The sequence below is a fragment of the Cucurbita moschata genome, unplaced genomic scaffold, assembly GCF_002738365.1.
Source record: "Cucurbita moschata cultivar Rifu unplaced genomic scaffold, Cmos_1.0 Cmo_Scf00019, whole genome shotgun sequence".
Lineage (NCBI taxonomy): Eukaryota > Viridiplantae > Streptophyta > Magnoliopsida > Cucurbitales > Cucurbitaceae > Cucurbita > Cucurbita moschata.
The window spans coordinates 3,672,571-3,696,849 of NW_019268535.1; the positions used below are offsets into that span (position 1 = coordinate 3,672,571).

Sequence of the window (24,279 nt, forward strand, 5' to 3'; positions counted from 1 at the left end):
TTGTTAGTTTATCTTTAGGTTTAGGAGAAGGCTATATAATGCCATTCTTTCTGCTATTGAAATCATTAAGTTTTGAGTGTCATATTGTATGTCTTGAGTAACTTTGGTGTTGTGAGTACATTTGTTCCGCTTTCGGCGCTCAACAAGTGGTATCAGAGCCTTATTGTGGTATTTGGGGGTATTGTGAAAGTTTGGGCCTCATCGACCATTAGACGTGCTCACAATCGTGTTTATTCTCTTGAAAATCAGTTTTCAAGAATTGTGTTTTTGAGTTACATCCAGATTAATTATTGCAAATGGCCGAACCATCACGACGTGGATCGAGAGTGTGGAGTTCCAATCTCGAAGTAGAAAAATTTGATGGAACCAATAATTTTGGTGTTTGGCGAGGCGAAGTTAGCGATTTGCTGGTCATGCAAGACCTCGATGTTTCTCTCCAAGAGGAGATGCCTGAAGACATGACAGAAGCAGAATGGACAAAATTAAATCGGCAAGCCTGTGGAATTATTCGATCCTGTCTTGGCAAGGATCAGAAATATCCATTTATGAAGGTTACCATGGCGAAAGAATTATGGGACAAGCTTGAAGCGAAATATATGAAGAAGAGTGTGGAAAATAAACTCTATTTGAAGAAGAAACTCTTCCGTTTTGACTACAAGGAAGGTATCTCAATGGCTGAGCATTTGGATGATTTTAACAAAATCATCACTGATTTGCTCAATCTTGATGTTAAGATTGATGACGAGGACAAGGCGTTGTTGTTATTAAACTCTTTGCCGGAATCCTACGAGTTTTTAGTAACAACCCTACTACATGGAATCACTAATATTGATTTTGAAGATGTTTCAAATGCCTTAATAAACAATGAGATGCGAAAGAAGGAAAAGGAGACGTATCAAAGCTCTAGCTCAAATGTTCTCACTGCTCATGGAAGAACTTCTACCTGGAAAAGGAACGAATGTGGAGAGTCTCGATTAAAGTCGAGAGGTAGATCTGATAATTGGAGAAAACTTGATAAAAATGAGTGTGCATATTGTCGACAGAAAGGCCATTGGAAAAAAGACTGTTCGATCTTAAAAGAGAAGGGGTCGAAGTCCAATGTGGTTAAAGATGATGACACTGATACAGATGATGCCTTGACAATCTCCCTATCAGCCAGCCAAACCATTGAATGGATTCTTGATTCTGGGTGCTCCTATCATATGTGTCCCAACAAAAAGATGTTTTTGGACTTCAAAAAGTTCAATGGTGGAGTTGTCTATATGGGCAATGATAGTACTTGCAAGATAATGGGAATCGGCTCAGTACAAATCAAGATGTTTGATGGGGTTATACGAAAACTCAAAGATGTGAGGTATGTTCCTGACTTGAAGAAAAACTTGATTTCACTTGGCGTTTTGGATGCGAGTGGTTATCGCATCATTTTGGAAGGAGGGAATTTGAAAGTAGCTCGTGGAGCTTTGGTGGCAATTACAGGAACTAGAAGAGGTAGCATATACTACCTCAACGGAACCACAATAATTGGGCATGCTGCTATGGCAAGTTCGAAAGAACAAGACATATCGAAATTATGGCACATGCGACTCGGGCATGCTGGTGAGAAGGCGCTTCAGACATTGGTGAACCAAGGAGTCCTTAAGGGTGCCACAACTGGAAAAATTGATTTCTGTGAACATTGTATATTTGGTAAACAAAAAAATGTGAAGTTTGGTACAGCTATACACCAAACAAAGGGTATTTTGGATTATGTTCACACCGATGTATGGGGTCCCACAAAGAATGTCTCATTGGGAGGAAAGAGGTGGTTTGTCACCTTTATTGATGACTACTCGAAGAGAGTTTGGATGTATCCCATGATGCACAAAAACGAGGTTCTCCAAATCTTCCTAGAGTGGAAGAAAATGGTAGAGAATCAGACGGATAGGAAAATCAAAAAGCTGAGATCAGACAACGGGGGAGAATATACTTATGATCCATTCCTTAAAATATGCCGAGATGAAGGGATCGTTCGACACTTCACTGTTCCTGGTAAGCCACAACAAAATGGAGTTGCTGAGAGAATGAACCAGACATTAATAGAGAAGGTTCGATGCATATTGTCTCAAGCAGGATTGAGTAAGGCATTTTGGGCTGAGGCTCTCAGTTATGCAGTTCACTTGGTGAATCGTTTACCTGTTTCTGGAAACGGTGGGAGAACTCCGCTTGAGGTATGGTCAGGTAGTCCTGTTAGTGATTATGATAAATTGCATGTGTTTGGGTGTCCTGCTTATTATCATGTGACAAACTCAAAATTGGATCCTAGAGCAAAAAAAGCCAAGTTTATGGGCTTTAGCAAAGGTGTGAAGGGCTATAGGTTATGGTGTCCAGAAACAAGTAAAATTGTTAATAGTCAAGATGTGACATTCGATGAGTCTGGAATGTTTTTGCAGAAAATTGAAAATAATGACGAGGCATTGAAGCAGGTGGAGAAGGTGGTGTTCTCTCCTGATGTGGTTGCTCCTACCGAAGAACCTATTGATCAGGTAAATAATAACTTTGATGTCTTAGAACAAAAAGAGCAAAGTCTTGAGGAGCAAAGCCTTGTGAATGAAAGAGTGGAGGAACCTGAGTCAATCGCCAAGAATAGACCACGAAGGGTAATTCGAAAACCTGCAAGGTTTGATGATACGATAGCATATGCTTTCTCTTTGATTGATGGAGTTCCTAACAGCTACAAAGATGCTATTCAGAGCCCGGATAGCTTACACTGGCAAGAGGCTGTGAATCAGGAGATAGCATCATTGGAGATAAATCAAACTTGGGATTTGGTACAACTTCCAAAAGGTAAGAAGGAAATTGGTTGTAAATGGGTTTTTGCAAAAAAGGAAGACTCTTCTGGTATACGTTATAAGGCTCGACTTGTGGCTAAAGGTTACGCACAAAAGGAAGGTATTGATTACAATGAAATTTTCTCACCTGTGGTAAAGCATTCTTCCATTCGAATTTTGTTGGCTTTGGTTGCTCAATTTAATCTTGAGCTTGCACAACTTGATGTAAAAACTGCTTTTTTGCATGGAGATTTGGAAGAAGAAATATATATGGCGCAACCAGTTGGTTTCCAAGTAGTTGGACAGCAACATTTAGTATGCAGATTGAAGAAATCTTTGTATGGGCTGAAGCAATCCCCTCGCCAATGGTATAAAAGGTTTGATCATTTCATGGTAGAGCATATGTATACTCATAGTCAATTTGACCATTGTGTGTATTATCGGTGTCTCGATGATGGATCGTTTATCTATTTGCTCTTATATGTTGATGATATGTTAATTGCTTCAAAGAGACAGATGGAGATTGATAAGCTCAAAGATGAGCTTTCTAAAACATTTGAAATGAAAGACTTAGGCAATGCAAAGAAAATACTTGGAATGGAGATAGAGCGAGATCGGAAAAAAGGTACAGTCTGGTTGACTCAGTCTCAATATCTACGCAAGGTATTGTCAAGATTTAGTTTGAATAATTCAACCAAACCCGTTAGTACTCCACTTGCTCCTCATTTCAAGCTTAGTGCTTCCATGTGTCCAAGTTCTGATGATGACAAAAGGTATATGGAGAACATTCCTTATACAAATGCTGTTGGTGCGTTGATGTATGCTATGGTGTGTACTCGACCTGATCTTTCACACGCTGTAAGCATGGTGAGTCGTTATATGCATAATCCTGGTAAAGAGCATTGGCAGGCTGTAAAATGGATTCTTAGGTACATTCTTGGCACTATTGATGTTGGTATTAAGTTTCAAAAACAAGAAATGTTTAATCTTGACAATCGTGTAGTTGGTTATATGGATTCTGATTATGCTGGTGATTTGGATAAGCGACGATCTACTACGGGTTATTTATTTACTATGGCTGGTGGACCTGTTTGTTGGCGTTCAACATTGCAGTCTACTGTTGCATTGTCTACCACTGAAGCAGAGTATATGGCAGTAACAGAAGCTTTTAAAGAAGCTATTTGGATGCATGGTTTGATCAATGACTTGGGTATTTTGCAGGAACATATAGATGTATTTTGTGATAGCCAGAGCGCTATTTGCTTGTCAAAAAATCAAGTCCATCATGCTCGTACAAAACACATTGATGTCCGTTTTCACTTTATTCGAGAAATTATTAGCAAAGGGGATATTCGGTTATTAAAAATTGGAACTGCTGATAACCCTGCTGATATGTTGACAAAGGTGATCACTCGGGAAAAGTTCTGGCATTGTTTAGATTTCATCAACGTCGGAAGGGAGTAGTGTGTTGACATGGTAGCAACCAAATTAGCTATCAACTTGGAGATCTTATGACAAGGTGGAGATTGTTGAACACTGTCATAAGTCCTATTCTCTAGGACCAAGACCTATTCTCAAGGTCTTTTTTTGGCTTGTTAGTTTATCTTTAGGTTTAGCAGAAGGCTATATAATGTCATTCTTTCTGCTATTGAAATCATTAAGTTTTGAGTGTCATATTGTATGTCTTGAGTAACTTTGGTGTTGTGAGTACATTTGTTCCGCTTTCGGCGCTCAACACAGACAATGTATATCAGCTTCATGTACAGGCATATTGGTCGATGAGATAGACGAGTACTCTCGGATGAATGTATAGATTTAGCATGACGTAAAAGGACGTCAAAACCCGTAGATTCAGAATATCAAAGGTAGAAAGTGTATTTCTTGTCATGGTTTACATAACTTCCACAAAATTTAAATTGGGACGTTCGTGACTTGCAAAATTACCTGTGATGGCATTGATCTGTACACTGCAATCACTCTATACCATATTCCTCTGCAGATTATCGACAATTTGCAGCCCACTTTCAGATGCAATAACTGCTGTGCAACTGTAACACACGGAAAAGTACAAGGAAGAACTCAACTTGTCAGAACTTCAATCATAGTCTGTTATTAGCAAAACAAAATGTGCATAGTGCTGAATAGTTAAGGAGGTTAGGAATAACGACTCTCTACAATGGTATGATATTGTCCATTTTGAGCTTAAGCTCTCATGGTTTGCTTTGGGCTTCTCAAAAAGGACTCGTACCAATAGAGATGTATTTCTTACTTATAAACTCATTATCATCCCCTTAATTAGTCGATGTGGGACTCCCACTCAACAATCCTCCCCTCGAACAAAGTACACCATAGAGTCTCCCTTAAGGCCTATGGAGCCCTTGAACAACCTCCTAATTGAGGTTCAATTCCTTTCTCTGGAGCCCTCGTACTTTGTTTGACACTAGAATCATTTTTTTACTACATCTTCGAGGTTTACAACTTGTTTGTTCTACATTTGAGGATTTTATTGACATGGCTAAGCTAAGGGCATGACTCTAATATCATGTTAGGAATTACGACTCTCTATAATGGTATGATATTGTCCACTTTGAGCTTAAGCTCTCATGGTTTTTCTTTGAGCTTCCCCAAAAGGCCTCATACCAATGGAGATGTATTCCTTACTTAAACCATTATCATCCCCTTAATTAGTCGACATGGGACTCCTACTCAACAATCCTCACCAAAGGACATGTGAGGGGTTAGCTAGGGAAGATGATTCCTAAGAAAATGAATGTGGACTGAAGTACAATTCACAAATACTGTTTTTCTGCTATGAATAATATCAATTCAACAAAGTAAATTTGTTGAACTTGAAGCAGATGGAAGCATAATTCTGAAAATGGAATAAGCCAGTAAGGTATGCAGGCATCCAATGCGTAGAACCAAGCAAGAGGAATTTCATTTTAGCAAAAAGAAAAGCAACTGAGAGAAATACTGACGGAAACTTAGAAATGACTCCATGATCTACAATTCCATCGATCTGTTCAAGACTTTCTGCCACTGCAGCTGCAAATGCATTTCATGTGCTTAGAAACTATTTCATGTCATCTATGAAGAAATGAAAGTAGAGGCTGGAACAAATCATCACGCACCCAGACTTGATATTGGAGATGTAAATATGACATCCAGAATGTTATGGCCTTCTCTAGTGACAAATGGGAAGTCGCCCCCAAGGGGACCCGCATGCCCAATTGATGGCCTCCTCCATACCTTAACGCGGAAAATTTGATGTCATGCCAAAGTTTAATAATCTAACATAGAACTATTAAAATAACTAAATGAATAATTATTTGTGTTTTCCCCTGTAAATAATGATGCTTAGAAACCAAAGGTTACCAAGCCATACTGAAGACATGTTTATGATTGACATCTCTCTCGTTCATTTCTTTTCCAAATAAAATTACTATATTACTTTTACTGAATAAGGACCTTTTTGATTTTTCGCGCTCATGGAAGATCCATCTTAAATCATTATTTCATGTGTTGAGCATAGTTAAAGAGACCATGCAATGTATAGATTCACAAAAAGTTGTTCAAAATTGAAAAAAAAAATATAAGAGAGAACAAAGTCAATATTTCAATATGTTTAGCATATGTAAATAGAACATGCTACCTTTATATTGTCCTGTTAGATCTGCAATTAACCCTGCGCACACTTTTGAATTCATTTGTTTAAGCTTGATTTTGTAATGTACAAAGTTACGATTTACAAACATTTGATCATCTTTGTCACAATTTGCATTAATTGGTATAGCATTCCTCAAAAAGAAGAAAAAAAAACTATAATGAGCATGGTGCGTAAGCAGGTCAAACTAACGAGTTTGGCTTTCTGAACTACATGGGTAAATAATAAAATCAAGCGACTCCACTCGGCAAAAGCAGGGTTAAGTTTGACAAAATTGTAATATCCATCAGTAAAAAGCTTACCTCGGCATCCCCTAAAAAGAGATCATCAATTTCTTCTGCAGTTTGCATCCAATTAAGCTGAAAATAAATTTCAGTGTTTCTTCATTAGCTATCTGATAGTCTATGTCATATATAAGCCATGCTATAGATGATATTGATGTCTTCTCACAGAATTCACTAGAACTGGAATAGAACCCTCGGGGCCACCCATATATTGGCTATCTTTTACCATGAATGCAAGCTGGTTGGAAGCATTTAATATAGACTGCAAATAAATGAAAAACAAGAAATGAACAATTAGCACAGCAATTATTAAATATATTCTCGGGTCATAAGTTCTTTTCATGAGAAAAAGAATAAGAAAATAGATGATCACGAAATGATATTTTCTCATTAATTGTGATCAAAACAGTAGCCCTATATATAGGCTTACTGTGAATACAAATAAACAGCATTCAATTGGTAGGGAATCTGCACGTGCACCAAGGGTTTGACCTAGATTGGTTTTGATAGGGTAGAGACTCGAGGTTAGAACATGACGAGAACAGATTCGATGAGATCAAAACTCGACTAAAATTCGAGTGTGCCAATATCGCACGTGGAAACGAGCAGAAAGGTTCTCCAACAAATCCTATGGGTCGTAAACCCAACTGCAGGATGGGATAGAGACCACATCAGGTACCCAGTAGTTTGGTAGACACAAGAATCACTCCCTCCTCGAACTTTGACACAATATTGTGGACCCACTTAGGGTTCACCAACCTAATCTTGTGTAGATGAAAATCCGGTAACAATCGACTATGTGTTTCGTAGCATCCCTTAGTAGGCTATCGGTGTTAGAAACAGAACAAGGCCATGCCTCATAGATCATGATACATGGACATACGACATGGGTAATAATAAAAATGATTCCAAGTGTACCCTAAAACCCATGCATAAATTCCGATGAGTTGATGTGCTCAAATGAGCCGAGTGCTGATGTATCACTATCAGTGGAGGCCTTGATTGGACCAACCACAAGAAATCGCAAGGGCCAGGTGCCCGCACAAAATCCAGATGAGCAGACATGCTCCGATGAGCAACGTGACAAAGGGTCACAACATGACTTAAGCCCAGAATGGGCTAGACAAGGATGAAATACAGACTCCAACCTCAGTGAGCCAGCAAGGACCCCAATTGGGTCAGAACCTGAGAATTTAGAGATAGAGAACTTACAGATTTCAGAAGCTTGAATACGCTAGAGAACTTAATGGTTTCTTTAAGATAGACTATGATGATTGTATGTGGTACTTTGCTATCAGAGTTGAGGTTCGATTAGAACCTATAAGTAGGTTGCTTATTGATTATTTTAACGCTCATTCTTGCAACTCTTTGATTTTATAGATTGAGTAAGGACCAGGAGGCTATGACACGAGCATACCAATGTTGTGCAGTTACAGAGGGGCCACTAGATTCAAGTAAGGAGTCATCTTACGTTGCATTCTAGTTTTATGTAGTCAAGGTCATTTCTTTTGTATTTATAATTTGTTTTAAATGAAGTCTATAATCTTTTACTTGTATTTAATTTTAATGGTGTTGAAATCTTACTTTTCTTTCCATTTTAAAATTAAATATTTTGTCGCATCTCTCACATAACAGTCCATGATTCAAAGTCTCGAAAAGTAGGCTATTATATTATATGTCCTGAGATTGCTAGTCCTTATATGTCAAACATGGAGAATTCCATTTTAGAGGGGAAATACTAGAAAATGATATCATTGATCGAAATCCTAAACTTCAAGTTTATACTAGAAGGGCATTAAATCAAAAGAACCAGGATCAGGTAACCACTCTTTATCTGATGTGTCTAATCTTGATATTCCTATATTCCATATGTATTCGTAATTGTACCAAAACCCTACTACAAACTATTTTTCTTACCATGGATTGGTCTCGTAATCACAAATCTTTACCTCCAGGAAAAACAACCTATTTCTTCCAAGGAATATACAAGAGGCCCAAAATGATCCGAATTAGAATTTAGTAGTTATGGAAGAGATGAATGCTTTCAAGCAGAATTGCACAAGGAACATATTAGACCTACCAAAAGATAAGAAAACAATAGGTTGTAAATGGGTATTTTCTATAAAATGCAAAGTTGGTGGTAACACTGAAAGATATAAAGACATGTTAGTTGCTAGAGGCTGTACACAAACCTATGAAATAAACTGTCAAGAAACGTTTGCTCAATTGCTAAGATTAACTCTATTAGAGTGCTCTTATATATTGTTGACAATTCAGATCATATAACAAGGCCTAAACTAGCCAAAATGTGCATAACGTGATTGTCATGAGAGATTTTTTGTCCAACAGCTATTAAGGAGTCAACAAGATTCATGATCTTGGTAAAGTATTCTTGAAGAGTGAGAGTACCTTTCTTCATCGTCTCAAGCTTCGATTTCAATTCCATAGCCCTAGCCAACTTTTTCACAGAATAGCGAACATTAAGAATTTACCAAACCTCACGAGCGATTTTACAATCCAGTATTTCAGTTGATAAGGTATTCGACATTGATCCAATATCCATGTTGTGATTAAAGTTTCCTGCTGAATCCATTGCTAATATGTGGTATAATTGAATCATCAAATGCAATACATTCGGGTGGAATGTCACCAATTTCATCAACAAAATTCTCCAATTCATGACCTCAAAGTACCATTAACTCTTGAAATTTCCATAACAGGAAGTTTTCTTCGTCTAATTTGACAGTAGAAGACTTTTTCGTTGGATTAATAACCTTTGAAAGTGAAGAAGAGTTGAGAAGATCAGAAGAACTCTAATGAATCGAAGAAGAATCCATGGGAGAAGTAAAAGAAATCAGATCTAGACGGTTGTTAGACCCATCTGTTACCGTCATAAGTTTTTGACATGAGAAAATAGAGATGATCACGAGGTAGTCATTTCCCATTAATTGTGGTAAAAGTAGTAGTAGCCCTGTGTATGGGCTTACTGCGAATACAAAATAAAATGAATAACATAGGAAAATTAACTACAGCTGTAACCAATAAACTAAGTATTTAAAAGACTTTATAACCAGAGTACGACTTCTTTAGTGAGCTCTCTTAACATAGGGACTGAACATAGTTCGAGAGTTTTAATTCAGCTTGCTTGAAAGCTTCATCCTTGTGTTCTCTGTCCAAATATTTTGCGGCTTTTCTCTTGATGATATTTATGTACATTGGGATGTTTTTATCTTCTATTAGTTTCTATCTTCTTTTGGTTTTTCACTTGTGGTGTTCGTATCTTTTTAGCATCTCTTTTCATTCCTTTAATGAAAAGTTTCATTTCTTGTTCAAAAAAATATATTCTAGGTCTTGTGGGTTCAAGTCTTCACATGACATTGACACCATTGTTGTTGTTCAATAAAAACCAAAATTGTTTCCGATAAATATAAATAATCAGACCTTCTAAACTCCCAAGTTGTTCGAGTCTGCAGGTTTTAAGTCTTCACATGATATTGACACCAAATTGCTGTTGTACATTTAAAACCAAAGTTGTCACCGATAAATATACATGATTGGATCTTTCAGACTCTAGGATCTTTTCCCTGCTATAGATGGAAAATCATGAGCCTCTGATTTAGGAGCTTTTGAAAATGGTAGTGACATGCAAGCTCAATGATTTAGGAGCTTTAGATTTTGTTTCAGTTATGTTTGGCCTGGAATAGAGATCGTTTGCCTTTGATAGAAGAGGTGCTTCTGGGTTTGCTTTTTTGTGATGAGGGCAAAGTTTTGTGACACACTAGTTTCTTTGCTATTCTGTGGGGTATTTTGTTTGAGAAAAATAATAAGATTTTTAGAGAGGTTGAGAGGTCTTGTGATGAGGTTGGGAAGGTTGTAAGATTTCATGCATCTTTGTGGTGGGCATCGGTTCTAGTCTCTTTTGTAATTATGTTCTTAGTTTGACTTTGTTGGATTGAAGTCTATTTATGCAGTTAGCTTTGGACTCTCTTTTGTTGGTGGGTTTGTTTATTGTATGTCCTTGTTTTTCTTTCATTTGTTTCTCAATGAAAGCTTGGTTTTTTATGAAAGAAAAAAAGGATAGGACATATAAGCTTTTATTCACCTTCTCCTGGATTATTGAATCCTCCACTTGCGGTTTCCTATGCCCAATGACAGCAATCAGTGTTCCTTCTTCCATAATATCAGCATCATCAAATGAAAAATCAATCTACAAAACAACAAACTTATTGTTACTTGACTGAGGTCTAACATAAAAAATAATACAAAAACAAACCAAAATGTAAAAAAAAAAAAAAAAAAAAAGTGATAAGTACCATTATTTAGACAGAAAAATGTTCAGAATATAAATAACTGCTCGTTGCGAGGAAAACCGAATTTTCCATCTTTAATGCCCAAAAACCATAGAATAATAATTAGAATTCAATTATCCATTATTAGGTACTTCGTAACACCTCACTGGTTTTTTTTGTTTAATATCCGGTGATTGTCTAAGTCTTAATTCTGCAATCTGTTCCAATTTCATTAATGCACCCCGTTGACAAAGAAGCATCAAACAAACATGAGGAGACTCTCGTCTACCCTTCAAAGATTTTCCGATCATAACTAAACTTAGAGACAACCTTGAACTCAAAAAGTACTCCAGTAAAGAGCATAATTAATTAAGAATTGAATGTTTAGCTCACTTGAGAACTATCATTGAACTGGTCTAGTGGAATTCCTGCCTTGGCAGCTTCACTCGCACTTGTTATGGACCTGTATCAAGCCAAGGAAACTGACATGGTGCGTTAAGAAAGAAAGGTACATAGAAACTCATTTTGTCTTTCAGAAATATAGACATAGTGCGTTAAGAATGGCAAGTTACATATAAGAAAGTCACTGACTTCTAAATTATAAATATAATTACAATTATTATCGAAGTAATTTTTCCTTTCACAAATATATTCAACAAGTTGGAAGTCATCAACTGGTGAATATGGAGACATAGTCGGCATTCAAAATCTCAATGTAAAATAGGACTGCATAAAATTTAATAACCAAATAGTTGGAATTTGGTGTAGAGAATCCCAAATTGGCTTTTGGCCTAGCATCTCCAATGCTTTCAAGAGATATTCACTGTAAACCTCGATTAACTTTATAATTCTAAGGGTGAACTTTCAACACAAAACAGGTCTTGGGAAGGAGATTTTAATTATTTCCAAATTTTTTCCTTCACATCAATCCTATCCAGTGTCGATAAGAAAAACAAGTACGACTACAAATTGCCAATTGTTGTAATGTTCAGATTGGAATTAGGCCGATGATGAAACCAAGCATTTAGTATCAGACATCATCGATGAATTCAAAGGATAGTAACTCACATGGGTATCCCGACTATATCTTTCAAAGCACCTGTTCGAAGCAACCGGCCAAGATACCCAATGGCCATGCCAGAAGCTTGACCAGACCCCAAGCCAATAACCATTCCACTTTTTACGTATGCATCCACCTAGAATTACAAAAACTCGCAGCAGTCATTTTCCTCCAGAACATACCCTCTAATTAATTAACAAAAGCATTTTCGAAATCAGTTCACATACAGATCAAATTATCACAAAACAAAAACTATCGACTCTTCCAAATATTTCAATTTAGACTATCTACAATCATTCCACTCGTACCCTTTCAAAGATTTCTCAATCTTGTGTTCTGCTCTTATCTCAAACCGTAAGGCCCTCTTTGAGCCAGATTACACAAAGGTGCAAGAAGAGTAATGAACAATTTTTCTGCCAACTCAAACAAACTCAATAGCCCAATCTCATTCATTCATAGAGAGATTCCGATGCTAACACTTCACTCATAACCCATACCTTCCATTACTTATAAGAGCGATGAATCCCGGTCTCTCTACTTCTCCCATTTTATCATACCTATTTGCTCTGATTAGTTCGCCAGTTCACATGCTAGGTAAAATCACACACAAAAAAAAGCAAAAAACGCTGCGCCTTACAGTCACATTACAGGAAGTATCCTAAAACAGAGAGCTCAGACATTTCTTTTACCAGAACGAGTAGAATACAAGAACACTACAAGAAACAAAAATGCTCGTTACTTGAAACCATACAGTATGCTTGGCGGCTTGAAGAAGAGGAGATCCATCGGCAAGAACGGAGGTTGAGGCAGAAATTCTGAAGCAATTTCTTCGGAATTTGATCTTGGGGCGAAACTTGCGCAAAAGAATGGATTTGGAGGAGCATGTGTAGGGAGAAGCTGAAAGCGAAGCGGCCATGGCCACTCTCATTCGTCTTCTCTGCTACTGCCAAGAACTTCGACAGTTCAGATTGGAGCAATGGAGTGGATAAGGAGGGAAGAGGTAGAGGTTCAGTGACAAGTATGGCACTTGTTTGGGGCCTCACCGTCCATGTCTTGATTTATTTATATTTTATTTGAATCAACACTAAATTAATTAAAATAATTTTAATTTTCTCTATAAAAATCTTTTTATTAATATTTTTAAACTTAAAAATACTCTTTGCCCTTAATTTTAATGAAATTGTTAATATTTTATTTAGGAAATACTTTTCAAAAATACCCTTTTAAGATATTTAAAAAAATAACTTTAAAAGCTAATTTTTTTTAGAATTTAAAAAAAAAGTTATCATCCGTATCAAACATTAAAACATTTTTAGATAATCCTTATAATTATTTAATAAATATCATTAAGTTTTCAAAAAAATTCATTAATATCTTTAGATTTTTTTAAAAACTTCAAAAAAAAAATTTTAATCTTTTTAAAAACTTTAAAAATACTCTTATTTTAATATATTGTGACACGATTAGGATTGTATTTCAAAAATACTTATAAACTTTAAAAGTAATATTAATTCCGTTCAAATTTTGGTGAATGTTTTAAAAAATTTACTGTTAACACTCTTAAAATTGAAGTGAGAGATGGTTCATAAGATTACTTCAATATATCGACCCTAATAACTTTTTATTTTTTTATTTTTTCATTTTTTACAAAAATTGAGGAGGTTAATGTTATTTTTAAAAGTGTAGGAGTATTATTTTTTTTTTAAGTTGAAGGTTATGAATAAGTTAATGTTATTTTTAAAAGTGCAGGAATATTTTTTTTTTTTTTTTAAGTAGAAGGTTATGAATAAGAAAAAATTAAATATAAGAATATTTTTTAAATTCGCTCGATTACGTATTAATCAATATTCAATTGATTGGTTGAGTATATCGATAAAAAAGATTTGTGAAACTCACTTCCTTTTTTTCTTTGAGTTTCAGGAATATCCTCATTCATAGGTCTAAGATCCACATCTATAAATTAAAAGGTCTGAATGATCAACTCTACCATCAGTTGTTAGAATCGATAGGTTTTCAAATAATTTATTTTGAAAAACTTGATTTTAAAAATTAAGAGTATATTTGAAAGTTAAAAGAGGAAAGAAAAATGCAAGAAAAATAGGAAATAATATCGAATATTTCAAGTTTTGACTATGATCCTAACGTCTTCTACCATAGCTCTTAAATCAGCTCACAACTCTCACACCTAGGTAATATGCGTTGGTAAATTTATTTCCATCTCTATGGTCATAACACTGCGTATTCTAACTATGTTTGAGATGTCTAACTAAAACATATGACCTTCCTTATCAAAATCATTTTTACGTTCATGTTAGCATTTAGTATCTTACTAAACTATAGCTCCCCATTCACAATACAGACCTGGTTAAATCTAAATATCGTTAATACATCAATTAACATTCACACTACATGCAAGGAAAATCATAACATAACAAAACAACATTATCTCTTATCTTTTATAAGGCATACCTAATGGCGACGGAGCATCACGGTGAGATCATAGAACATTGTTATAACCTAGAGCTTTGATACCAACTATAATGATCCTGATTTTTTACTGAAATAGAGTCACTACCATATGCATGGCATAACCTCTTAATGCAGAAACATTCATTTAAAACAATTTCATAAAACGATGTCATGGACTTGTGCGTTCGCATAAGAGTCTTGAAATAAAACAATGAAAAATATTCAATGCAAAATAAAATAAAACCAAAGAAAAAGATTAAAACGATGCTCTAGAGTAACTTAAGATCTACAAAATAAAATGTAACTACCCTAACGCATGTTTCATGGTCTTTAATACAATGTCGCCGTCAACCGTACAAAAGTGTCTTGTCTTTACCTGAAATATAAGAGTAACACAAAGCCGGAGTAATTTAAGAAATAACTAGTAGTTGATGCCACTATTAGGGTCAGAGAATGCAAACACGTGTGACCTATAGTTTAAAACCATATTCTCTTAGGTGACCCCCAGTTCGAAAAAGTTGGATGTGTAGTACCTCTCTACACACGACTCACACATGCGAGCGTGGGTCCACCAGGCAGGCTCGCACACCCCGTCAGGCTAGCTTCTCCAGGCTGTAGTCGGACACTTGGAGGTACAACGACCATCATGCACCATGCCGAGTATGACGGTCATTTCAGTTTCATAGTGCGCGTGTCCATACTCATCACAAACTAGAAGTATCCCAATGGATGTGAACATATAATTATGTATGAGGTTCTCATACTTTGTATTATAAATAAATCATGCAGGACAACCATATTCATTCCTCACGTAATATGCTTGATAACATAGTTTTAGGGGTTTATCTTTTTGAGAGAATGGTGTGATCTCATCAATATGAGTGTAACGGCCCAGATCCACCACTAGCATATATTGTCATCTTTGGATTTTCCCTTTTGAGCTTCCCCTCAAGACTTTAAAACGAATCTGCTAGGAGAAGGTTTCTTACCCTTATAAAGGGTGTTTTGTTCTCCTCCCCAACCAATGTGGGACATCACAATCAACCCACCTTCGGAGCCCAGCGTCCTCGCTGGCACTATTTTCCTTTCTCTAATTGATGTGGGACCCTTGCCAAATCCATCCCCTTTGGGACCAGCGTCTTCACTGGCACACTGTCTCGTGTCTACCCCTTTGGGGAACAGCCTTCTCGTTGGCACATAGTCTGGTGTCTGGCTTTAATACTATTTGTAACAACCCAGATCCACCACTAGTAGAAGCTTTTCCTTTCGGACTTTTTCTCAAGGCTTTAAAACGCATATGCTATAGGGAGGTATGATTTACATGAGTTCTTACCAAAGAAACAAGCCTGTAAAATGAAATTCCTAGCAGAAAAATGTCTTTCTATCATTTTTAGATTTACTGTTGCATTTATCAATGAATGTCTATTATCAACCAAAAGTTCGTTTATTGTTAAAAAAAATTTACATAAATGAAAGAAAGAGAGTGATTACTAACTGAAAGCAAAGAGTTAAAGTGCTAATATCTATCTAGAATTGAAACTTACTGCAAATAATATATTTGTTATTTCCAGGCATATCTTAGTGCTATCATTGTTTACCTTTACGACCACCACTTCAAGCAAGCTGAGAAGCTCTTCCATGACTGTTCATAGTGAGTATAAATTCTGAACTATGTCATCATCATTATGTTTTCATCTGCTTCCCAGATTGTCATACTTGGCTGTTCTCCAGTTAGCCTTGGTGGGTACTCAATGATATACCTGATGATCCACTTGTAAAAAGCAATCCACTTTCACGGGGAGATTCTTCCAAGCTCACCTAATTCCACAGAATCAACAATTAATACCCAACCAATTTTCTTAGAGCTCTCTCTACGGGACCCTGTCCTACAAAAGCTATTATAATATAATGCTAGTTTTTGAGAGAACAGACTGAATAAATTAGGAAATGCTATATATTGTTACTAAATAGAAAAACTGCTGCAGAAATCTCTATTTTTTAATTTCTTTTAACTAGGAGCGGAACAATATGTGAGATCCCACATTGGTTGGGGAAGAGAATGGAGCATTGTTTATAAGGGTGTAGAAACCTCTCCCTAGCAGACGCATTTTAAAAACCTTGAAAGGAAGCCCGAAAGAGAAAGCCGATAGAGGATAATATCTACTAGTGGTGGGCTTGAACTTTTACAAATGGTATCAGAGCCAGACACTAGACGATGTGTCAGCGAGGGGGCTAAGCCCTAAAAGGGGTGGACATGAGGCGGTGTGCCAGCAAGGACGCTAGGTCCCGAATGGGGGTGGATTGGGGGGTTCCACATCGATTGAAAGAAGGGAACGAGTGTCGGCAAGGACGCTGGACCCCGAAGGGGATGGATTGTGAGATCCCACATCGGTTGGGGAGGAGAACGCTCTTTATAAGGGTGTGGAAACCTCTCCCTAGCATACGCGTTTTAAAAACCTTGAAAGGAAGCCCAAAAGGGAAAGCAGAAAGAAGACAATATCTATTAGTTGTGGGCTTGGACTTTTACAAATGGTATCAGAGCCAAACACTGGGCGATGTGCCATCGAGGAGGCTGAGCCCCGAAAGGGGGTGGACATGAGGCGGTGTACCAGCAAGGACGATGGATCCCGAAGGGGGGTGGATTGGGGGGTCCCATGTCGATTGGAAGAAGGGAACGAGTTTAACGAGGACACTGGGCCTCGAAGGGGATGAATTATGAGATCCCACATCGATTGGAATAAGGGAACGAGTGTCAGCGAGGACGCTGGGCCCGAAGGTGATGGATTGTGGGATCCCACATCGGTTGGGGAGGAGAACGCTCTTTATAAGGGTGTGGAAACATCTCCCTAGCAAACGCGTTTTAAAAACCTTGAGGGGAAACCCGAAAGTAAAAGCCCAAAGATAACAATTTCTGCTCATAGAGAGCCCATGCATGTTAAAAAACCAATTGAAAATTTTGTCGCTAATGAACACTTCAGCATCAAACTGGAAAGGCACCAAGAGGAAATGCCAACTTTTGACCTTTCAAGGAAAACAAAACAATCTTGCAACATAAAATAGCAGAAAACTGAGGGGGTGACTCACCTTGAATAGAGGTCCCAGGAGGCCATCATCAAGAACATCTGACGTGCAGGTAACAATATTAGTTGGATTAAGCACACTAAAGAATTTCTCTCGGCTTCTAAAACCTGAAGAAGTCAAACAATAAAACAACGATAAAAACGGAATCCTCTGAATTAGGAAATTAAAGCTAATTTTAAGGTAATACCTTTTGGAAATATGGCTTTCTGGCGGTGCAAGGCTTCCCAAACATAGTTGTTCCAATATTCGTAGGTTCAACAAAAGGAACCAAATTCCAAGAACTTGGCGGTATCTTTTTCTTCATGTGCTGCTTTACAAACGTCCTTTTCTTCAAACACCAAACTCTACGTTTCCTCCAAATCAATGATTATCTGCTCACTCCTGTCCCGCCTCGTCTTTATTAATACCCTTACTTCACCATTTACAATGCATTAAAGCTATTATTTCTGGAGACCAAGATGAATTTCCAATTACCTTAACTACAGATCCATTGTTGTTTTCCATTTCACAGTATCTTGAGGCCCATTCTTTAATGGCATCTAATCCCCCTTCTAATGCTCCAACAAGTGTGTGCAGCTCGTTTATACTGTAGCGAAAGAGCACACACCTGTCGTCTACTGGACACGAGCAAAAGTTACTAGCATGCCTAAGGCATGAGAATCGATCGGGGGAACACTTGCACGAGGTTGAAGAGAGATATAAGTCGTAGAAGCAGGCATAACACTCTCTTTCGCTTTTGCAATCAATCTCGTTTTCCATCTTTTGCACCTTCATAAGAGTTGGAAGGCAATTCATTCTTTCCTCCTCCATCTTTACCCTTGTCTGTGAATATTGACATGATAACATCAGTTTTAGTACAACATGAACAAGCCAGATAGCTCACTCAGTGCCACATTCATATAGACTATGCAAATGCAAACAGAGGATTTGGGAGGATGAGAAATAACAGTTTACCTTGATCACTTTTGTAAGATCTCCATCTTTTCCACACACACTTATCCAACTCTGATTACTTGGAGTTCTCTTTTCAAGAACTAATAGCTCCCAAAGGGCCTGGGCAGCTTCCCGAGCTGATCCAATTAACAATTTATCATGTGAAAGCGATGTCCTATGTCGTTGTGCACTATAAAGTTCGATAGCATTTTGACCATGAATCAACCAGTCCACCGGTGCCACGTTCACAGCCTCGGCACAGTTGAAACCACAATTAAATCCTGCGTGATATGCCCTGGGAAAGGTAAGAACAAACTCCCTGGAATTTTGGACCACTCGATACACAGGTACTCCTTCAGATTTGAGTATTGAAGGAGATAATTGAGTGACCTGTTGCAAGAAAAAAGTCATAATTCTTTAAGAAAATTTAGAAAAAGGTTGCTTCTACCGAGAGAATTGAAGATGTGACAGAAAGTTATCAAGCACACCAGTTGATGAAAGTCGAAGTAGAGGGCTAAAACATAGAGCATGGTATTTAAAAGGCTCAGAAAAAGTTATATTCGATGATTCATGATTCCCACTATACAACATTGGAGTTACACTAGGTGTCCCCAACCGTCGACTGAATTGGACTAGGCTCATACAAGGGTCCATTCTATTGTTGATAGAAAATATGTTCCGAGAATACAAATTATTTGAATGACAATTAAATGATATCTATATAGATGTATAGTCAAGACCGTAAATGATAACAAACCGACACTTCTAGAAATTTCAACTACGGTGAGATGTTTATGTTTGTGGGAGTTCATTCCAGCACGATTTGGAAAGTAATAAACTGATCAAATTACCAAGTCATGAAGTAAATCTGGGTGTTCTTCAAATAAGTCGGGCAAATGTTTTTTCATTGCAGCTTCTAAAGAAGGTGCGTAGCTTCCAGGAACTCCATACCATACTTTTGGATCGCCCCAATGCATATAGTTTAAAGAGTAAAGATGGTGGTCTTCAACATGCTGGAAAAAAATCACAACAAAAAACCTGGAATGACTTTTGAGAAGAGAAAATATTTCATAAACAGTTGCGGAATTTAACCAGATAATCAACGGCGCAAGTCAGAATTTTCCAAATGTTTCTTCAAATAAACTGAAGTGCCAAAAATCATCTTACTACGCTATGCTAAATATCAAAATTCATTTTATTACAAAAGAAAGAGATGCAATAGATGATAAATAAGCAAAAAGCAGTATGGCATCCATCATGACAGTTCGTACTTCTATAACCTTCAGACTTTTTTTAATGTCAAATAAAAAAGAACTAAAAGGCATTAATTTTCAGTCTTTGTTTTCCTGATTTATTTAATCGATTAAAGTAGTGAGATAATTGGGCCCAAGTGCAAAGCACATAGTTTTTAGAAATAGTTAAAAACAAAATTAAAAGCTATCGAAAGGAAATACATGCTAACCCAATTTTTCGGAAGCATACAAATTACCGTTCTTGCAATAACCTAAAAGGTTGTATCAGAGCCCCCGATGGAGGGTGGATTTTGAGATCTCACATCAATTGGAATGAGGAACAAGTGCCAGCGAGGATGCTGGGCCTGAAAGGGAGTGGATTGAGAGATCCCACATCGATTGGAGAGGGGAATGAGTGCCAGTGAGGACGGGCTGAGCCCTGAAGGGGGTGGATTGTGAGATCTCACATCTGTTGGGGAGGACAACAAAGCATTCTTTGTGAGGGTGTGGAAAGCTCTCCCTAGAAAACGTGTTTTAAAAACCTTGAGGGGAAGCCCAAAGAGGACAATATCTGCTAGCGGTGAGCTTAGGCTGTTATAGTTTCCTTATCTCTGCACCTTCTTCAGAGACAACGGAATCAGCTACTAAGAGTGGATACATAGATTAAGCTACCATTCTCAATTATAAACAGATTGTTCTCCTAATTTTATGTAATATGGACATATCCAAAAATTACTTGAAGAATAGATGGATTTTGAGAATAAGAGACCCAAGGGAGAGGTGAAAGGATGGTGATTTCTTTTGGTAAGAGACATTTCAATCAACAAAAATAAATACGGGATACGTGAAGACGAGAGGTCTCCACTTTCCTTAACAAAAGAGGACAAACTTACCCAACAAAATGATGAAAAGAACATTCCGACATACAGCCATGGAACTAGAACTCCAGATATATCACTTTCCTCAAAACACAGAACAGAACCTGGCAAGCGAGGGAAGTTATTCAGATTCCAACCAGACTTTACATATGGATCTGAAATTCCTTCAGTTACCATCGATGAGGCCTTGGGAAAGCCACTGGCGAACGTTCCTGATTCTATATCAGCTCCATAGTAAACCTGCAATACGGCATAATAAAACAGAGTACTCACGAACGTGCAAATATTTAAGAAATACAAAATAAAAAAAACTGGTAAAAGACAATATTTTTATACCTCGACCTCATCTGTAGACTTTTCAACTATCCGCCAGTATTCACCCTCAATATCCTCCACAGAAGGCTCCCTTCTCTGGCTAGATTCGATATCAAAATTTAAATCCTCTCGGGCCTGCTTAATTCCAAAATAACATTCCTTAAAGTAGTCTGCATATGCCTGGAATTCCTTGAGTGTGAAGTCTGGTCCAGAATTGAATCCAAATTTTTTATCAGATCCAGAAGAAGGGTTTGCTTCTACACCAAGATTGGTGTTTCTAACTGATGCCCCTGCTCTTGACTGCTTCCTTCGCTTGCGTTTTCTACCTCTACTCTTCTTTTTCATGGGCTCCCTATTTTGTAGCAAATCAAGTTGCTGAATACGAGTAGAAAATTTGTCATTTTCCCATATGCATTTCTCCTTGAGAACGCATGGTGGATTCCAAGAAAGCGGAGGGACAATCCGGCATATACCATAAGCTTCTGCTTGAAGACGAATCTTAGCTATGTACCCAAGTGTATCTTCAAATTCCTAATGAATAGTAAAAGTGGATAAAAACAAGTTTGTATAAGAGAAACAAAAGACTAAGAAGTTGTACAATAATTTCTTTAATAAATGATATTACCTCAACGGTTGGATAAAATACAGGTGCTTCGTCAATTAAAGGCCTGCACGCTTCATGCGGGTCCCATCTAGCTGATATCTGCAACATAACAAAAGGGGGTGCTAATAAAGGGTACTTAATTTTGTTGGACAAGATACATACATCAATCACAATATATTGGTGTCATATGAGGATGCAAAACATGACCCTGGAAGAAAAATATTGAACAAAACTCCGTAGCTAAGGAACTCCACCAAGAAGCTCAGAAACAACTCAAGCAATAAATGTATCGAGGCTCTCTTCTAATAACACCACAATCCAATGATTACATACGAATAAAAAATGCTAGATTTGGTAATAAAGATGTGTCTCGAAATAAGTGGAACAGTGGAGTAGAATGTTAATGATAAGAGTCCTGCATCAGGGCAACAAACCGAAGGCACAGATTCCCCCATCAAGAGCAAATGCATTTAATATGGACATTAAGTGTACAAGAAAAAGTCTTGACTGAATCCTTCTCATCCTGAATCCTTCTCATCCAAATCGTGCATTTTCACACATATTACAAAGTTCATATCGCAAATTTTATGGGCCGTGTGCCACGGCATCTAACAGTGGTGCTCGAGTTATGTACCTTCAGATGCTGAGGACTCCCTAACATCTCAACAATCTGAACACTTTTATGACTGCTCTTGGAAGAACGATCCTGGAAAGAAAGACCTCAAGTGAGAAAGGAGTGTATTGATTTATATATATATGTATATATGTGCCTATCTTAGCACAACAAAAATTGGACATCCGTCTAAATCGTGATAGAAAATCAAACCTACTAGCAGTCTGAATTAACAAGTTTCCTGACAGCAAGTTCTTGACAAAAATCCAGTGTATAGAAGAAAATATTTTATAGGTTTAACATTATCAAATACAGATCAACGTTAACGATAAAGATCGGTTGAGATCGTAACTTGGCTTGGGTTCCAAGTGGATGAATGGATAATCTTTGTTAAAACATGATCACTGGTTCTATGTTCTAAGGGTAGTTTACAGTGCCTAGATCTAAGGCTATCAAAATAACATTCAAATCACGAATAAAAAAAACATCACCAATAAGTTCATAATGCACCTTTTCACTATTATTAGTGAACATGTTTTCTTCAAATTGCAGCAAAATTTGAAGAATTATAATTAGCAAGTTGCAAAAAAAAATCTATGATCACCAGGTAAACGAACAAAAGTCAGAAAAAAATTCGAGAACAAAAGATAACAAGAAAAATCTATAAATTTTGTTCTAGAATAGAAGGAGAAGATCTGTTCAATCGAAGGTCAGATGGTAAAAGATTGATTTTACAATGTTATATTTACCCGAACAGCAGGGATAATAAATTCAAACATATTCAATTTCAAGAAAAGAAATCAGAAATCATTCTGATCTATCGACCGCAATGAAGTGAAAACCTAATTCATCAAACAAACAAGCAAAATTCAAACCCATTTGCATGAAAATACACAACATTATCAGAGAAAAATGTTCCTGCATGAGCATAATCAAGCTATCATATTCAGAACAGGAGTTAATAAATCTAGTGCTTACCCCAAATCAAGAGAGCTACAAAAGCAAAAATCATTCCGGGAAGCAATGTTTCACCATTGTCTCAACCAAGAGCTTTAATGGATGTAAGTGGATTGATTTGCAGAATCAAACCCTCAAGAGTAATGACTGAATCCTAAAAAAAAAAAGGGAAAAAGAAGACCTAAATGATAATCAATTGCATGTTTTCAAAGATACCCAGATTCTAAAATTCCACAAGAGAAATGAAAAATACCAAATGTTGAAATCAAATGGACGATTAAGGGATGGAATTAATTGGTAAGTAAATAAGGCAGGAAGAACAATAAATATGAAGAGGTTTCGAAGTTCCTGATAGAAGAATGTTAAAGAAAGAATCAGGGAGATAGAGAGAGAAAGAAAAGCCGCTAAAAGCACGCGGATTAACGGAAAGCGGTGAAATCGAAGCCAGGCAAGAGCCAAAACTGGGAGTTGATTGTGAGGCTAATTTTGATGTGGCTCGTTGGAGCTCGTGATTGTGCCCCAGTCTAGTCCAGTCCTATCCAATCCAGTACGGATTTGGCTCGTTGCAAAGCAATACCATACAAATAAAGCAACCGGAAGCCATGGATTACTAAGTTTGTTGAGGGATGTCTTGTTACAAACATACAGAGACCTATCATTAAAATTATTATATGGGTGGCCTTCAGTTTAGACAAAATTGGATGTGTAATACTTCTCTACATACGATCCACGAGCGTGGACACTTCATGAACCTATCATAGTCGAGCTAGTTTTCCGTAGCGACGTTTGGAGGTCAGCAGACCCATGACCATGATCATCATAGTGTACACATCTGTAGTCATCATCATAAATCGGGAAGTATCCTGATGTATATGAATACACAAAATGCATGAGTTCCCTATAGTTTTCGTCTTTAAATCATCTTTATGACATAACCTTATACATCGTTCACACGTTACTTTGAGTAACATGTATGCATTGACCTTCGTACATTTATCATCATTAACATTAACGGGAGTTGTGTCTTTGAAAACTCATCATCATAATGCATCGTGATATTTAATACATGCACATCATCTTAATATGAAACATT

The 24,279-nt window shown here is 37.1% G+C and overlaps 1 protein-coding gene and 1 pseudogene across 2 annotated transcripts; both read right to left on the reverse strand.

The window, feature by feature from the left end:
- Positions 1–4,591: 4,591 nt before the first annotated feature.
- LOC111457043 (probable ribose-5-phosphate isomerase 4, chloroplastic) lies at positions 4,592–13,150 on the reverse strand. Of its 2 annotated transcripts, none has more exons than XM_023099168.1 (9): positions 12,856–13,150; positions 12,113–12,240; positions 11,438–11,507; positions 10,858–10,962; positions 6,922–7,017; positions 6,774–6,830; positions 5,939–6,056; positions 5,786–5,846; positions 4,592–4,855 (listed from the first exon to the last, which is right to left on the reverse strand). In XM_023099168.1, exons 1-9 carry the CDS (start codon positions 13,030–13,032, stop codon positions 4,786–4,788), a joined length of 882 nt encoding a protein of 293 aa, XP_022954936.1. In that variant the 5' UTR covers positions 13,033–13,150; the 3' UTR covers positions 4,592–4,785. The 2 variants fall into 2 exon arrangements, with proteins under 2 accessions (XP_022954936.1, XP_022954935.1); XM_023099167.1 differs by having other exon boundaries at positions 5,786–5,852.
- Positions 13,151–15,996: 2,846 nt separating this feature from the next.
- Positions 15,997–23,701, reverse strand: LOC111456718 (annotated as a pseudogene).
- Between the last annotated feature and the right edge of the window lie 578 nt (positions 23,702–24,279).

Excerpts from the sequence above, each read along its gene's own strand:
- LOC111457043 (XM_023099167.1), bottom strand. The coding sequence starts at position 13,032 with ATGAGAGTGGCCATGGCCGCTTCGCTTTCAGCTTCTCCCTACACATGC. Across the intron at positions 10,963-11,437 it reads AGTTCAATGATAGTTCTCAA|ATTGATTTTTCATTTGATGA; the intron begins GTGAGCTAAACA and ends GTTGTTTTGTAG. Across the intron at positions 4,856-5,785 it reads GGAGTCATTTCTAAGTTTCC|TTGCACAGCAGTTATTGCAT; the intron begins GTCAGTATTTCT and ends CGTGTGTTACAG.